At 36.5% G+C, this 13,919-nt stretch overlaps 4 protein-coding genes across 8 annotated transcripts in view; 2 read left to right on the top strand and 2 right to left on the bottom strand.

Annotated features, from left to right (window-relative positions):
- Positions 1 to 8: 8 nt before the first annotated feature.
- On the top strand, positions 9 to 1,727 carry LOC103315026 (glutamate dehydrogenase, mitochondrial). Its single transcript, XM_008202648.3, has one exon. The coding sequence runs from the start codon at positions 20 to 22 to the stop codon at positions 1,691 to 1,693; it is 1,674 nt and encodes a 557-aa protein (XP_008200870.2). The 5' UTR covers positions 9 to 19; the 3' UTR covers positions 1,694 to 1,727.
- A 98-nt stretch (positions 1,728 to 1,825) lies between these two features.
- Positions 1,826 to 13,919, bottom strand: part of C3G (C3G guanyl-nucleotide exchange factor) — a 14,233-nt gene continuing 2,139 nt past the window's right edge. The window contains exons 3-14 of the mRNA XM_064356448.1: positions 12,690 to 12,832; positions 8,445 to 8,609; positions 7,940 to 8,395; positions 7,765 to 7,893; positions 7,655 to 7,678; positions 5,717 to 5,942; positions 5,284 to 5,666; positions 5,182 to 5,196; positions 4,019 to 4,187; positions 3,335 to 3,973; positions 3,153 to 3,284; positions 1,826 to 3,103 (exon numbers count right to left, since the gene is read on the bottom strand). Of these exons, the coding sequence (XP_064212518.1) occupies positions 2,971 to 3,103; positions 3,153 to 3,284; positions 3,335 to 3,973; positions 4,019 to 4,187; positions 5,182 to 5,196; positions 5,284 to 5,666; positions 5,717 to 5,942; positions 7,655 to 7,678; positions 7,765 to 7,893; positions 7,940 to 8,395; positions 8,445 to 8,609; positions 12,690 to 12,832 (2,614 nt within the window). The 3' untranslated portion in view covers positions 1,826 to 2,970. The remainder of the gene's footprint in view (positions 3,104 to 3,152; positions 3,285 to 3,334; positions 3,974 to 4,018; positions 4,188 to 5,181; positions 5,197 to 5,283; positions 5,667 to 5,716; positions 5,943 to 7,654; positions 7,679 to 7,764; positions 7,894 to 7,939; positions 8,396 to 8,444; positions 8,610 to 12,689; positions 12,833 to 13,919) is intronic.
- On the top strand, positions 8,681 to 11,051 carry LOC135265276 (uncharacterized). Of its 4 annotated transcripts, XM_064356436.1 has the most exons (7): positions 8,684 to 8,904; positions 8,963 to 9,340; positions 9,393 to 9,525; positions 9,587 to 9,778; positions 9,832 to 10,475; positions 10,539 to 10,615; positions 10,671 to 11,051. In XM_064356436.1, the coding sequence occupies exons 2-7, from the start codon at positions 9,001 to 9,003 to the stop codon at positions 10,686 to 10,688; spliced, it is 1,404 nt and encodes a 467-aa protein (XP_064212506.1). In that variant the 5' UTR covers positions 8,684 to 8,904; positions 8,963 to 9,000; the 3' UTR covers positions 10,689 to 11,051. The 4 variants fall into 4 exon arrangements, 2 of the variants coding, with proteins under 2 accessions (XP_064212506.1, XP_064212505.1); XR_010333911.1 differs by having other exon boundaries at positions 8,681 to 8,723; positions 8,838 to 8,904; positions 9,832 to 11,051; XR_010333912.1 differs by having other exon boundaries at positions 9,832 to 10,054; positions 10,126 to 11,051.
- On the bottom strand, positions 10,996 to 12,660 carry LOC135265994 (uncharacterized). 2 transcript variants are annotated; one of them, XM_064356440.1, is made up of 5 exons: positions 12,447 to 12,660; positions 12,378 to 12,394; positions 12,201 to 12,325; positions 11,441 to 12,150; positions 10,996 to 11,376 (listed from the first exon to the last, which is right to left on the bottom strand). In XM_064356440.1, the coding sequence occupies exons 3-5, from the start codon at positions 12,255 to 12,257 to the stop codon at positions 11,013 to 11,015; spliced, it is 1,131 nt and encodes a 376-aa protein (XP_064212510.1). In that variant the 5' UTR covers positions 12,258 to 12,325; positions 12,378 to 12,394; positions 12,447 to 12,660; the 3' UTR covers positions 10,996 to 11,012. The 2 variants fall into 2 exon arrangements, with proteins under 2 accessions (XP_064212510.1, XP_064212509.1); XM_064356439.1 differs by having other exon boundaries at positions 12,201 to 12,394.

Here is a 13,919-nt window from a genome sequence, read left to right as displayed (position 1 = left end):
ACACCTATTCAAGTGAGCTATGTCACACTTCAATCAAATTCGTAAAACAATGTTTTTATTGAAGACTGTTCCAAAAAAATTACCTCTAAACCTCTGGAAATTTCCTTACCTACCTTTCTACGTCCCTCAAAGTCGCAATTATGCCGATCACAAAATCCCAGATCGCCTTAAAAACATGGAAGATGAAAGAGACCCTCAATTTTTTGACATGGTCGAGTTTTTCTTCCACAAGGCTTGCATTTTGGTTGAGGACCACCTAGTCGAAGAAATGGGGAAAATAAAAGGGACCAAGATACCCATCGAACATCGCAAAGCCCGAGTCAAGGGTATTCTAACTTTGATGGAACAATGCGACTACATCCTAGATTTTTGTTTCCCGATAAAGCGAGATAACGGAAAGTATGAGACAATCCAAGCTTATCGAGCCCAGCACAGCTCGCACAGAATGCCCATGAAGGGCGGCATCCGCTACTCGCTCGACGTAAACATGGACGAAGTCAAGGCTTTATCTGCCTTGATGACCTTTAAGTGTGCTTGCGTTGACGTGCCGTTCGGTGGAGCTAAAGCTGGGATTAGAATCGACGCGAAAAAATACTCCGAGAATGAGTTGGAGAAAATCACGCGAAGGTTTGCGTTAGAATTGGCCAAGAAGGGGTTCTTGGGGCCTAGTGTTGACGTCCCAGCCCCAGACATGGCAACAGGCGAGCGGGAAATGGCCTGGATTGCCGACACCTACACCAAGGCGATGGGTTACCGGGATATCAACAGCAAGGGATGTGTTACGGGAAAACCCATCAATCAGGGAGGAATTCACGGGCGGGTTTCCGCCACAGGAAGGGGGCTTTTCAACGGAACGGACCTCTTCATCAACGACCCGCACTACATGAGCTTGTGTGGCCTTACTCCAGGTTGGCAGGGCAAGACCTTCATCGTGCAAGGGTTTGGCAACGTGGGCTTGCACGCCATGAGATACCTACACAGAGCTGGGGCCAAGTGCATTGGAGTCATTGAGATTGACGGTGGTCTCCATAACCCCGAAGGAATTGACCCCAAAGACTTGGAGGATTATAAATTGTCCCACGGGACCATAGTTGGGTACCCCGGAGCTAAAGCCTTCGATAAGGAGGCTCTCATGTACGAACCTTGCGATATTTTGGTACCCGCAGCTGCGGAGAAAGCAATTCGTAAAGACAACGCCGATAAAATCAAAGCTAAGGTCATTTCTGAGGGGGCGAACGGACCCACAACTCCAGCCGCTGATAAAATTCTCGTTAAGAAAAATATTTTGGTTATCCCCGATTTGTACGTCAATGCTGGAGGTGTAACAGTGTCTTATTTCGAGTGGTTGAAAAATATTAATCACGTCTCGTTCGGGAAACTGACCTTTAAGTATGAAGAGGATTCGAATAAGTTGTTGCTACAGTCGGTTGAAGAGTCGCTGAAGAAGTCAATAGGTAGTGCGGCAAGTAGAGTTGCGATCACACCGAATGAGGCCTTCAGACAACGAATGGCAGGCGCGTCTGAGAAAGATATTGTCCAGTCTGGACTGCACTATTCAATGGAGAAAGCGGGGAAGGCTATCAAACAAACGGCTGCGGAACATAACTTAGGGCTGGACTTGCGAATGGCCGCCTATATGAACTGCGTATCCAAGATTTTCTCAACTATAAACGTAGCCGGACTTACTTTCTAAATTTCTTTGTTCAATGAAACGTTCTTTAATCAGACATTTTTATTTGAGTACTTAGTAGTACAATATCACACTAACATACATACTTTAAAAGCAAGTACACAAACATGTTACGGAAACAAATAAAAAACTATAAACAAATTTACACAATTTATGTACATCATACAATCACTACAACTCATTTAATATCATGAAAATGAATGAATAAAATGGCACACAAAGTAACACCCACTGGCCGTTCCTAATAAAGATAACTTGCCTGTGTAACGTGTTATTGGGCACGGCTGAATAAATAACGTGACCGTGTAAAGAAAGATAAATAAAAACAGTTAAAAAAGTTGACATCACAGTTGTACAGAAATGTGCAACAAAAGACGCATCATAAGAGTGAATCACAATCGAAAATAGTACGTCCGTATCACTGCATATGTTTCCACCTATGATATGTTAATATGCATGAAGAAAATCGCCTTACACATTTCTGTTAAAAGAAGATTCAACAGAATAGACATCTATCTATAATACAATTGAGCTAAAAAGTGATACATTTTTGAAAAAATACACTCCGACATTTGCAAATCTAAAACACATGTATAATTGGTCTAAAAAATATTGCAACATAAATAAACTCACCACGAGTTTTGTTTGGTTTGATAATTTAATGGGTTAGAGCAGTCTACTCAGCTGTCCTTAATTTAAGTTAGCTTATATTTAGTTAGGCCTTCTAATAGTTAACTTTTTCTCTAACAGTAATGCTCGTACACATAACTATTAAGTTTAATTAATCTAACACTCAATTTGCGGTTGCAATAAATGGAAGAAGTGCTATAACATCGTCTTTATGTCGTTGAACTTACAGTGTTTATTTCAGTCCGTTTTACAAATGCCACTTATAACGAAAAATTCCTTAGAACATTCAGAAAACAGTACAGCTCAGTCTTATGCATAAAGCATTCATAATGAACAGAGTAAAGACTTCGCAAAAAATCGATTGGTTTAGGCGAAAGCTTAACAAAAATTCGTTGCATAAAAATTCCTTGTTTCAATAAATAGAATTTTTTAAGACCTAAGTTAGAGATTGAAAGCACCGCATTTTACGTTTTATCGCGACAAAACTCTTGGTTGTAAAGGACGAAGAAGTCTCACGAAAATTCCTCCTAGCTCATTTCATAAAATACTGATTTTTAAAATATACAATTATAAATAAATATTTATTTAAATAGAGCTCAAAATTGCGTTAAAATCGACAAGTATTGCTATTACACTAAGATGGCCACTACTTACGAAGTAGCTTTTTTGCCACCACGGGGTTTTATGGACTCTGATAATTGCCACATTGCATCCTCACCAATGAAATCATCAAAGTTTTGGAAAAACTGAATAATGCGCTCTTGTTTTTTGAAAGTGTAGATTCTGGAAATCAAAACATTAGTACGTTGTACACCAATCATTGCATCTTCACCCTTTCTTAAACTTTTTCATATTTTCAACAATATTGTACTGTTGCCATCTCTTTGAAAAGTTTATTGTACCATCAGGTAATAAGTTACTGTTTCCTATGTGAACGAATGTTAAGTCTTGCAGAACCAACCCTCTGAACACCCAAATCAGCTCAAAGTTAACAAAATTTCCAAAAAAACTTACATGTAAGGGATGCACGGGGGTTGAGTCTCAGCCAAAGCCACCCTATATGCCCTAAAACTCGACGAACTGTCTATTAAAGCACAATACTCCTTCAACCCTTCTTGCACATGCTTCTGCCACTCCAACCTCCGAATGGGGGCCGAATCTAGCGCCGACAGCAGCGCCAAATACGAGTTAAAATTATTAATTTTCCTCAAATGCTTCATAATTTTAATAAACTTCAAGAAATACTTCTCCCGCACGTCTTTCCCCTCGGCTGTTAAAATCCTCGTACGTGCCCAGTACGACATTTTATTAAAATGTTCAGTGAATCTCGTCAAATTCGGACTCCTCTCCTCATTCTGTTCCTGTGCCCAAATCAGCACTTCCGGTATTTCGATCTTCATAAACAAATCGGCATCGAGCAGAGTCATTTGTTCGGCGATTTGCTCCGATTTGAAGTCGAGCAGAGTCGAAGTTCGCGCAGTGAGCGAGAGACTCGTCACGACATTGGTGTATTTCAGACTCATTTGTTTGGCTTCGTACCGTTCCAAGTGTTTGACTCGGAGGGCTTTGGCTAAGGTGATTTCGCCCGAAGAGATGAGCTGTTGCACGAAGTGCATGAGTTTGCATTGGAGTTGGTCGTCCAAATCGGAAACGCTGTAATTATTTTGAGCAAAAAAGCGACGAAACCGTTTAACTTACGTCAAGTCATTCACCACTCGAACGATCAAAGCGAACGCCTCCGATCGCAATTTCTTGTTGTTAGGTTTGAACGAAAAGTGATCGTATCTTCGTATAAGTTTTGTTATTAGGTCGAGAGGGGTGATGAACGTGCGGTACGTTGTCAAAAATGCTTCTTGATACATGAAAACTACAAACAATTAAATTTTGTTAAATAAAAATCAAAAGAAAAATCGTCAAGCACACAACATGCAGAGCAAAAAGGCAATTAGCTACTTGATGAATTCACACAAAATTATCATGCATTTGATGTTTTATTATACTCTCAGTCAGCAAGGGCGGACCTATTTAATAATATAATAATTTAGTAATATAAAAGCCTAATTAACAAATGTTTTTTTAAATAATCACATTAAAGTTTTTTTAATGCACATTTCTAAATAAATTAATAAGGAAAGTAAAGTATAAGGAAGGTATAAGAAGTATCACTAAAAAAATGCAATTTTCTGGCAACGTTTCGATTCTAATTGAATATTCTTCAACCCGTTTATAAAAACAATTGCCGGCCTGAAGAAGATTAAATTAAAATCGAAAAGTTGCCAGAAGGTTATATTCTTTTGAGTGATAGTCCAAAAAACACGAAATGCCTTTCCTTATAATGAAAATAAATTATTGTCACTTAATAAAATATTATTATTCTCGAAAACTAAAACAAGGAAGAACTTCTGCTTAGAAGTTCTTTTTACGTCCAGAAATTTTTATTACTTAACTGTATGTAAATTAATATTGCCTGTTATATTTTATGTTGTAGTTTTTTTATTTATTATATATTAATTATTGAAACCTACTAGTAAAAAACATTATGATTAACAACTACGTATATCAAAACATGCACAAAATATAGGGTGTTTTATACTAAAAAATATAAAATTGCATTGTAACATTTTTTGGGCTTAAATTTTGTACAAAAAAATTACAAAAATAATTATAACTATTATAAAAAAATTTGGAAAGCCCCCCCTCCCCAAATGAAATTCTGGATCCGCCCCTGTCAGTTAGAGATAAATATTTTATTTAAAATTTGAAACTGCTAGTTATTATTGTGTTAGGTTTAGTTTTATTATAAAAATGTTGGAATGGAAAAAAGTGAAGGAAAGTGGCTTAACCCTCAACCTTTTACGTACCATTTTCCTTTTCTTCTGCAATTCGAAGCAAAACAGTTTTATTAACAACACATTGCAAGAAGCACATTGTTGAACATTTAATTCAAATAGAAATTTGCTTACCTCCGTTTTTGGTGGCCTTGGTGGCCTGGATGATGAGGGCATCAATGGGCCCCCCTCTGATATCAGGGCCCTCTTCCTCCGGTTTCTTCAAAACAAGCCAATCATCAACGTTCACTTCTTCCATTAAGTCTATATCACAGCGATTAACTTCACTAATTTCATTCTTATCTTCAGCAGTCTTCGTCACCGAATTGGCGGTGTGTTCTAGCAAATCCGGTAGCGTTTTAACCGGCGATTGCGGCTTGACTTCGTTAACAGTGGGCGTGGGCGGCGGCGACGGTTTAACCGAACTGTTCCTAGACCTCTGTTTGGGCGGGAGAGCTGGGGGAGGAGAATTTGATTCCATTATGATGGGGTTTGGGGAATGCAAAGGCGATGATACTCTACACATAAACAATGGTTAGAGAAATGATTTCTAATTATGGAATTGTACCTTTGGTCCATTGTGGAATGTGGTGGTACGTTTAGAATTTGGATTTGAGTGTGTGATGAACGACTAGAACTGTGTGAAGTGTGACTGAATGAACATGACTGGGTTGTTGGCAGACCAGGGGTCGGAGGTTGGGCCCAGTGCGACTGCACCATGTGCACTGAATGTCGCATGAATTCCTGTTCGTTGGCGTGGGAGCAGTTGCCGAACATTTCCATGTACGCCATTACTGGAAAAGCAACTCGACTTCAGAGAATTTTCAAACTAAATTTGTTGTTTTTGTGTCTTGATTGCATGCAAAAAGTTGGAGTTTTATCGAAACGAAAAGCGAAGCGAAATTTCAACGAAACTTTTCATTTATTCCAGTGAGGTGGTACGAAGTGCACAAAAGACACCAAAAGTGCTTGCCCCAATCTTCACTGATGTAGATTTGGAGACGAAACCAGATACAAAATTCTTTTTAAATTAATTACAATTCAACGAATTCACTAATTACTTGAAAAAAAAAATGTAGAAATGTTGAGCTTAGCATTCTTAATAGACTGAAGAAAACTAAGGACTAAAATTTTGACGAGAAAGATGGGAAAAAAATATATATTTTTTTTTAATGTGTTAGGAAGAATGTTATAAAGAATCAAATTTTCTTTCAAAAAATCTCTACCTTGAACCATTTAAGCCTTAAAGACTCTCAAGGGACGGTTTCGTTTCGGTTTATACCTAAACTAGTGAAAGGAAATCTAATTCTCTACAACTTTGTTCCTTACACTTTTTTTTGTCTTTTCAAGCGTATTTGCAACATTTTGATATTAGCAAACTATAGTAATTCCCAATAGTATTTTTTAATATTTCTGATAAAGTGTTTGAATTATCTAGGGAGCACTGACTTTATCTCTGACTATAATATGTTTTAAGTTTTTAATTTAAAACTCTTACTTTGACATTCCAATCTTGCAATGAAAGTGTCGTCTATTGTAATAATTTTTGTTAAGTTCTTAGCTACGTTTAGAACTACTTCCAAAGATTTCATTACTTCCAAAATTAAACTTTTATGAAATATTTAATACTCATTTTTTGTATTACTCACTTTCACAGACTTGTCTGTAAAATTAGATGTTTATATTTATACTTATTATTATGTATCCTATTCTACAAAGTTAACGCATTCGAAATACATCTTTATCCATTGTAGTTGAACCAAATATTTAAATGCATTTTTAAAACCAATAATAATAATTGGCGAACATCCGAAATGTGGACATTTATACTTAAATTATTTTTTTATTACAAATCCAAAGCCGATACAAAATTTTTATGAAATACAAAGTGTTCAGAAATGTAGGGTCTTTCGAACAAAAAAAATTACACCATTCAGATAACGTATAACAAAAATACGTCCTAAAATATGTTCAATAATTGTTTGTAAAGTACTTAACAATAACAGAAAAACAAAAGAAATAGCACCAAAAATGTGGTTTTGATGACAAATTACTAGTACCAAATTTCATTAGCATTTAGAAATTACTAATGAAAAACGAAAAGAATTTTTAAACTTTTAATCAGTGCATCTTGGTATAGATGTATGTTGGGTTAAATCATTTATTTTAAATAATCTCTCGTTCATTTTTTTGAAAATTTCATTGCGCCTAAATAATGGACGACAATGGATGTTTTTTTTTGGACGACAATGGACGTTTTTTTTGTACATCGTTTCGTATCCAAATCTCACTCCAGAAAAAGAACTTTTGTGACCTCTAACTACGCTTCCGTGAATGGAGATGTTTTGCAAAAATCAGTTAGTTATTTAACCACTAGAAAAGACAAAACACTTTGTAAACATTAATTAGAAAAATCACACAAAACTGTTTAGTTCGCACAACAAAAATTTCTCAAGCTTTAAAGGAAAAAACGAAACGAAAATGTTCTTTCTAGCGGCTTACTTACCAGAGTAAGCCACAGACTGGAACACTATGAACAAATTTAATCGCATTAAAAACGTTCTAACGACTTGATTTCCAGCTATAGGCTAATGAATTGACTTCATTGAAACTTACTGTGTTTTTTCTTGGGTGGGAGAGGCGGAGGCTTATTGCTGTCTTGACCCATCGTACTTGACATACTAGTGCTACTCGCAAGGCTTTGATGGGATTGGTGCATGGGGCAAGTGACTAAAAGTTCGCCTCCTGAAAGCATATTTTGAACACGGTTTGATTAATTCAAACCACGTACCTAAATTACTATCAGGTACATTATCATAAGGTGAGGGTTGCCGTTCTTTTCTTTTGGTTTTCTGTGGAACGGCAGGCGGTTGTGTCTCATCAGCGTCAGTGATGCTCAGTTGTCCGGCATTTACTATCGTTGAAACCAGCGAGCTGCTGCTACTGCTACTGCTTGTTTTTTGGTCGAAGTTTTTGATGGTTAAAAGCGAGTCGCCTTCTTTGTGCACACTGTGCATCGTACTTTCGGTTTTAACCGTTTCGGTTGACATTTTCGACGTGTGTTGCGCCCACTGCGAGCTAACCGAGCTCTGTTGAGAGCTCCGTTTGGAGTAACTCGACGATCGGTAAGACTGCGACGATATAAAGCCTGAGTCGGTGTTTGATAGTCGATTGTAGTCGGTGATTTGACCGGATATGTTTGAGCTTAATGACGACTCCTCCCAGGAACTGTGAGACCCGTTTGCGCCTACAAAACACTGCATCATTTCCCGCTCTAGTGTGGAAAATTTCATTACCGAAAATATCAGCTGAATGATTATCGACTTCACTGTCACATGTCCGCTCCATTATGCCTTTAATTTCGTCGTCTTCCTCGCCACGAGAGTGGTTTAGGACCGAGTCTAAACTGCCCGCACTTGCTGATAACAGGGAGATTGAGTCTTCGGGTGATTTCGACCGAACTGAGACTCTAAATATCAAAACAAATCGATAAGAAGGCAAGGTGGAATTAAAGGTTGGGTCACCTTTCTAGACTAGAAGCAATACGCGCTATCAGTGTGACGTAGACATTTGAGGTAGGTCAGCACCTTAAAGCTAAACAATCGCCATTTTCAATGCTTTTCTTATGGGCATTTAAAAGTTTTTCGTATTTCTTTAATGCTAGAAGTGTAGGAACATTACTTTTACAGAGAAATGATAGCTATGAAAAATGCAATGTCGTTTCTTAAAGATTTTAGCAACTGAGCTAATATTTCTGTAAGTTGAACACATAAATCCTTTTCTAACCTAACTTTTTTCAAACTTCAAAATTCAGTTTTTCTTAATTTGGACATCATATTGATGTAAATTATTATGTGGCCTTTTAAAACTGAGGGAAAAATGGTTTGCCACACTAATGACATTGGATTTCTTCTGAATGACGAATTCATGGGGTGCAACCGGCGCAACCCCAATAAACGGGTTGTTTTCTGTCCCCCTCCCCCATCACGAGGGATGAATAGCAGGTATACGAGGGTAGAGGGTTCAGGCACATACATGGTTGAAAGTAGTACGGGTTGTGAGTTCTGTGCTTCTTTCGTGAGTGTCTTTTGTTATCGTGTTTTTTCCGATCGTTCTCCATATCTTCGTGTTCTTGAATTTTTAAAATTCTGTTTTTCCAAGACATTATCTCATTTTTGTGGTACATCATTAGGTATGATTTGTGAATAATATTTTGTTGCGATACTTTGATAGTTCATGTGTAGTAGGTTTTTACATCACAACTATGGGAATGTGTTGGGCTCCAGATTGCAAACACTATAGTACTCGCGATAAATGCCATTTTTTTAGTTTTCCTAAGTCGGGAAAAGAACGAGCACTATGGAAAAAATTGTTGAGGTAATTTTTAATAGATGTTTTGATATTAATTTTTAATTGCTTGTTTCATTGTTAAATGTAGAAGAGATGTAGAACCCGGACCAGGAGCCTACGTTTGCAGCTGCCATTTTCGGGATGGAAGAAAGGAAAATGGTCCTGAATTATTTTTGCACAATATCGCAAAAAGAGCCTATTTTCAAGTGGAATCTCCAGAAAAAAAAAAGATGAAAAAACAAGGACTCCCTTCTTGTTCTAGTTCCGCTGAATCATTAAGGTAAAAAGTGAATCCTAGTTTTAAATTGATTTACAATTTGATCATTTGAATAGTGTTGATATACCGGAAGAAACAGTACCATCGACAATGAATTTAGAGGAAGTGCCATCGACGTCTACAGCCGTAGTTGCAGCACCAGCAGATATAATTCAAGATGCTCCGTTAGAATCTATGGGTGTGCAAGCACCCTTGGTGTCACATGCGGCTCTTGAAGCAGAAATGTATTTTCTCAAAAAGGAAAATGCTGAACTTAAAGCAAAAATACAATATCTGACAGTACGATTTTGCTATGAAAATGTTCAAGGAAATGACAAACTCATTGTTTTATATACCGGTCTTCCCAATAGCCAGATTTTCGAAGCATTGTTTCACTTAATCGAAAAGTTGGACATAAAATATTACCACAAATGGACAGTCCAAAAGTTAACTAGAATTGACCAACTCTTTTTAACCCTAGTAAAATTACGACTCAATTTCCCTCAACTTGATTTGGCGCAACGCTTTGGGGTTGCCCAAAGCACAGTTTCTAATATTATTTTAACATTTGTCCATGTAATATATGAAATTTTATATAAACAGTTTATGACGACAATGCCTTCGCGCGAAAAAAATAAATCTTGCTTGCCAACATGTTTTAGCAATTTTACTAATTGTAGAGCAGTTCTAGATTGTACCGAAATTTTCACTGTGGTATCACGTAAGTCTATGTCAACACAGAAATTAACATATAGTACTTACAAACATCATAATACTTTCAAAGGGCTAATTGGAGTTGCACCCAATGGTGTCATCACATTTGTAAGTGATTTATACGTGGGATCAACTTCTGATCAAAAAGTTGTTTTAAATTGTGGAATAATCGACATGTTAAAAACTGGAGATATGATTTTAGCCGATAAGGGATTTTTGATCCAAAATATTCTGCCACCAGGGGTCACTTTGAATATTCCACCTTTTTTATCAAATGTCCAATTTACACCAGAGCAAGTTAAGTGTACCGAAAATATTGCACGTGCAAGAATACACGTCGAAAGGGCAATACGCCGATTAAAATGTTATCATATTTTAAATTTTTTGCCAGAGTCTTTGTGCCACTATGGAGATATTGTTTTTAAAGCGACTGCCGCTTTAACAAACCTCCAATTTCCATTAATTAAAGAGGTAGCAGAATTGTTTCAGGATTGTGATGATTAAAATAATGTAAAATAAAAACCATCTATTTATATACAGTTTATTATTGTGAAATAAAGGAAATATATTGGTCAAGATAAAATTCTTTTAAAATATTGATATTTTCTGACCACCCCGGATCTTTTTCAATTTGAAATATCTCTGTGCACTTTGGTGTCCACACGACAAAGTAGCAGATACTTCGACCAGTGATGTGCATTTGCCCCTGTACTTGGTGGTAATAATTGTGATTGCTGTTAAGATTAATGTCCTCATTTTCATCCCTCCAATAAAAATATTTTTTATCCTTCAGGGCTTCAGACAAACTGTCAGTGTCCCTATATTTATATGGGCATTTAATTTCGAGAATCCCATCTTCTTCCACTAATCCATCAGGACTTGCTCCCAAAAAGCCTGATTCTTCCAACCTACAAAAAAAAGTAATATTACATTATTCATCTAAGTTATACGTGTTAATTATTTTCGACCTACCAAAATCCCGTCTCTTGGACTTTAAGATTCGTCGCTTCTTCAAATTCTCTGAGCGCTGTCTTCTCGTGGGTCTTACCCCACTGCACAGCAGCAACCCTGTCAAGCGAATAGCCTTCCGCCAAATTTTTAAATAAAGAGGGTGGGAATCTTCGTCTACTGCAAGCAGATAGTACCATGCCAAACCTGCTGGCCGTTAAACGATGTTTCCTTGCTACATGCCAATTTTCGTTAACATGTTGGCCCCGAGTGCACGCCTCAACCAGTTTAATGCGTGCCTCATCTATTCTGCACTTCTCCAAAAGAAACTTTTGTTTGTCTATGGCCTGCACGTATTCTAAGCTTTGTAGAATTTCTTCGATATCTGCAATAATTTTTCTGGCTTCTTCACTTGCTTCTGGTCTTAGGAGCCAAGTGAAGCCCACCACATTCGTGACGCCTATTTCGGCACGGAACTGAATAATTTCGTCCTCAGTAGAGGACCTAGACAGTGCCGTATAGTTTGATAATTTCGGCTTGTAAACATCAGCTAACTTAATGACTTCTGTTTGTGGTGTTGTTTTTGATGGGGCACTCCACTGACACTCAATGTCAGTAGCACTTACATTATAATGAGCATAATATAATGCTGCAGCCATATGATGGCAAGCCACGTTGCCCCTTGGGCAGGTACAATGTGCCGTCTTAACCCCTTCTTCTAGGTCATATGAAATCTAAAACACACTTTGTAGAAGAAATGTCTAACAGTTAAATAAATACAAACCTCCACAGTATAATTTAGCTTTTTCATGCTCGGTAGAACTTCTGCAGAAATTCTCATCGGTTGTACTGTGCCATCAAACCTAAATTTGGTGACGTGACCGCTGGTAAAAGCATTTTCTCCCCGAACTAAAAAGCGATTACCGTCCCCAAAAAATTTCGCAATAAAGTGAAACTTAACAATGTGCTTTTCTGCCACTAAAATGCATAAATATAATAGTTTCTCAAAGTATAATTAAAGCTTACTCACTTTCTCACCGACAACGTGGTTCCCTGTATTCTTTTATAAAGTTCGTATTTTCACAAAAAGTCACTTCTAAATTAAATTAAAGTCTCTAGTGGCACAAATTACACCCGCTGCAGCTATTTGACACGTTATTAACGCACAAACACAACCAAAAAACCGAAAAACGTATTACACCACATGTAAAAGACTGGTTGTTTAGCTTTGAGCAACTGACCTACCGTAATAAGAGTGGGGAGGTGACGTCACGACTGATAGCGCGTATAGGGGAGTTATCCAAACTCGAACATTCGTCTGTCAATCGATGCAGTTTGTAGTTTTTCTTCTTTGGAGGTAAAGGAGGTGGTGTTATACAACTGCTCGGTTCCGAGTGGCTTATATTAAACAAAACACTGGAATTGGTTTGGTTATTTCGGGCCGAACACACAACATTTAATGTAATAAGACAGGATTTATGATACAGTTTGGCCGCTTAAATTGCTAGTAAATGTGGTTACAATAGAATTAATAGACCAATTACGGGACAAAATTTGTAGCCCAGTTTATAGACTGGAATTTCATTGAATGGAGTCTATTTCGGGGTTTTCCGCCTTTTACAACCACGATCACAATAATTTTAATAATACGATTTTTAATTAATTAAATGGAATTTCGTTAAAAACAAAACCTCAGCTTCATTTATTAAAAACATAATTCTTTCCTAATCATCTTTGTTTAGCAATTAACATCAGAGAAAAATTATTATGAATTTTTTGTAAATCTTCGCCAAGAGCCGAACCGAAGCTTTTTTTCTTTAAAAAGTATTTTGTCTGCTCATTTAAGTACGTTTTTAACAACAACATCGGGTAAAACAATATTTTTGTAGTTTAAGAAGAAGGCTTCTTTATAGTTTTTTAATAGTATTTGTTAAATTTAATCTTTGACAAATCTTGATGACAATACGCCAGTGTTATGTAATCTTTTGAAGAAATGTTGGTTAAAATTAATATTTGTTTTATTTATTAAGCTCAACTTACTTTTTTTAAAAAAATATTGTGTCTAATTATTATTTCTTATTCTTATTTTTGATAAATTTTGTTAACAACACAGCTGTCTCAAGCGATTTTCTCAAGAAATTTTGGTTGAAACTAATATTTGTACACCCTATTTTTAAAACAAATTATATTTTGTCATTTACCAAGTGCTTAACCCCAGCCTACATTTCTTCTTTAAAAAATACTATATTCGGTTCACTTTCATAAAAACCCTTGTGGTGTGCAAATAGTGTACTCTTGGCATTGACTTTTATATGAGTTGTCATGGTAACAGCTTAGTCATTTGCACCACAATGGTTTTTATCAAAGTGAACCTAAAGTATGTCTAATTATTTCTTAATAATAATAACAGAAGACTATTTTTATTATGACATATATTTGTAAAACTTCTACAAGTTTATTTCTACAAATTTATTTATTATTTTATTATTTATTTATTTATTAT

Source organism: Tribolium castaneum, chromosome 4, assembly GCF_031307605.1.
Source record: "Tribolium castaneum strain GA2 chromosome 4, icTriCast1.1, whole genome shotgun sequence".
Taxonomy (NCBI): Eukaryota; Metazoa; Arthropoda; class Insecta; order Coleoptera; family Tenebrionidae; genus Tribolium; species Tribolium castaneum.
Note: the sequence above shows the minus strand (reverse complement) of the source record. Positions and strands in the feature narration are given on the sequence as shown.